The sequence below is a fragment of the Cyprinodon variegatus genome, unplaced genomic scaffold, assembly GCF_000732505.1.
Source record: "Cyprinodon variegatus isolate N-32 unplaced genomic scaffold, C_variegatus-1.0 Scaffold233, whole genome shotgun sequence".
Classification (NCBI taxonomy): domain Eukaryota; kingdom Metazoa; phylum Chordata; class Actinopteri; order Cyprinodontiformes; family Cyprinodontidae; genus Cyprinodon; species Cyprinodon variegatus.
The window spans coordinates 496556-498086 of NW_015150686.1; the positions used below are offsets into that span (position 1 = coordinate 496556).

General features: G+C 43.2%; 1 protein-coding gene across 1 annotated transcript in view; it reads left to right on the forward strand.

The window, feature by feature from the left end:
* Window positions 1-1531, forward strand: part of alg1 (ALG1, chitobiosyldiphosphodolichol beta-mannosyltransferase) — a 15896-nt gene that overhangs the window by 3039 nt on the left and 11326 nt on the right. The window contains exons 2-4 of the mRNA XM_015381405.1: window positions 819-896; window positions 974-1077; window positions 1171-1416. Of these exons, the coding sequence (XP_015236891.1) occupies window positions 819-896; window positions 974-1077; window positions 1171-1416 (428 nt within the window). The remainder of the gene's footprint in view (window positions 1-818; window positions 897-973; window positions 1078-1170; window positions 1417-1531) is intronic.

The window sequence follows — 1531 nt, forward strand, 5'->3', positions numbered from 1 at the left end:
TGAGCCACTCTAACTAGAAGCTTTATCAAAAAGGAAAGTTTTAAGCCTTAATATCAGTCCTGATATGAAAGAAAATTCTGATTCAGATATCTGTAAAGATCAGCCTGATTCATAAAGGCAGATCTAGTTAATTTTTTTTCGTCTGCTGTTAGCCTAAATAAGCAGGAGCAGTATTATGTCAAAATAGTTTAAAATATACAAATATTTTACATTTTAGATCAAAAAACCTTTTTTTTCTGTGAATATTTTCTGTCCACAACTCCTCAAGACATCAGGCTTTACATTTTGCATCTAATCTTCTTAAAGAGAATGTTTTTTGTCTGATTATTCTTAAAAAAAAAAAAAAAAGCTTGATTAATCAATTAGCAAATTAATTGTTATTTACAGCTTAACAAACTCTTGTTTTCTGTATGGATTCAGTGATTTTTCTGGATTAAGTGTTTGAGCATCGATACTTTGCAGAGTAAGGATGTTTCTGACGAGCTCAGTTCTGATCCAACTTCTTATTTCTGATATCAAACCGATGTTTCAGCTTAGAGTGTCGTAGATTATTCTAGATTATTTCTCCTGCAGCATCAGGTTTGGGTCTGTGGGCTGTTAACTCGGCCGGAAACCAGAATTTAAAGACCCTTTTAATCCCAGAATTTGGTCAAATTTCTCTTTTCTCTGAGTTTGTTGGATTTTGTCCCAACATGAAACATCTGAGAAACCCTTTAGCGGAAGCAGAGCAGATCAGGAGCAGCTCTGTTGGTCAGGAGATGAACCAAGATGGCCGACGGCGGTACGGCTGTCTAAGAGCGTCTCTGAATGTTTTCCAGACTCCAAGCCTCATCAGGACGTGCTGAGCGAGGATAAGATCCGGATAGTTCCCATCTCGGAGGTGAAAGGCGTTCGAGGTAAAAGGATCTCCGTTCGCTTTTTCCTGCAGAATCGGCACCAAAACGTCTGACGGTAAAACCTGCTGCTTTTCCAGCGGGACCCAGACTGCTGGCGTACCTGACCAAGACGCTGCTCCAGTCGCTGCAGCTTCTCTGGGTTCTTCTGTCCCTGGAGCCGCAGGCTCACATCCTGATGCAGGTCCGTTCGCTCCTCTTTTCTCCTTTATGGAGTCTCTGTTTTGAGTCGCTGTAGCTTTTCTCACCGGTTGATGAATCTACGCTCTGCTCCCAGAATCCTCCGGGGCTGCCTGGGATCGCCGTGGCGTGGCTGGTGTGCGTCCTGCGCGGCAGCGAGCTCATCATCGACTGGCACAACTACGGCTACACCATCATGGCTCTGAGCCTCGGTGCGTCGCATCCCCTGGTCCGACTCGCCAAGTGGTCCGTCCCATCGACACGACTTTTCTGTTTACTTCCTGTTTCTGCTGGGATTAATGGTTTGGTGGAAACTGGCTCATTGGAAAACTGGGAGATTAAAGTGATTCTTGAACTTTTAGTTCAACTCAGGCAGAATGAAGCTGATTTCTCAATCATCTTTATTTCCTCCTGCAGTTCAGACTCTTAATAATAATTCTGGCTTAAACATGTATATA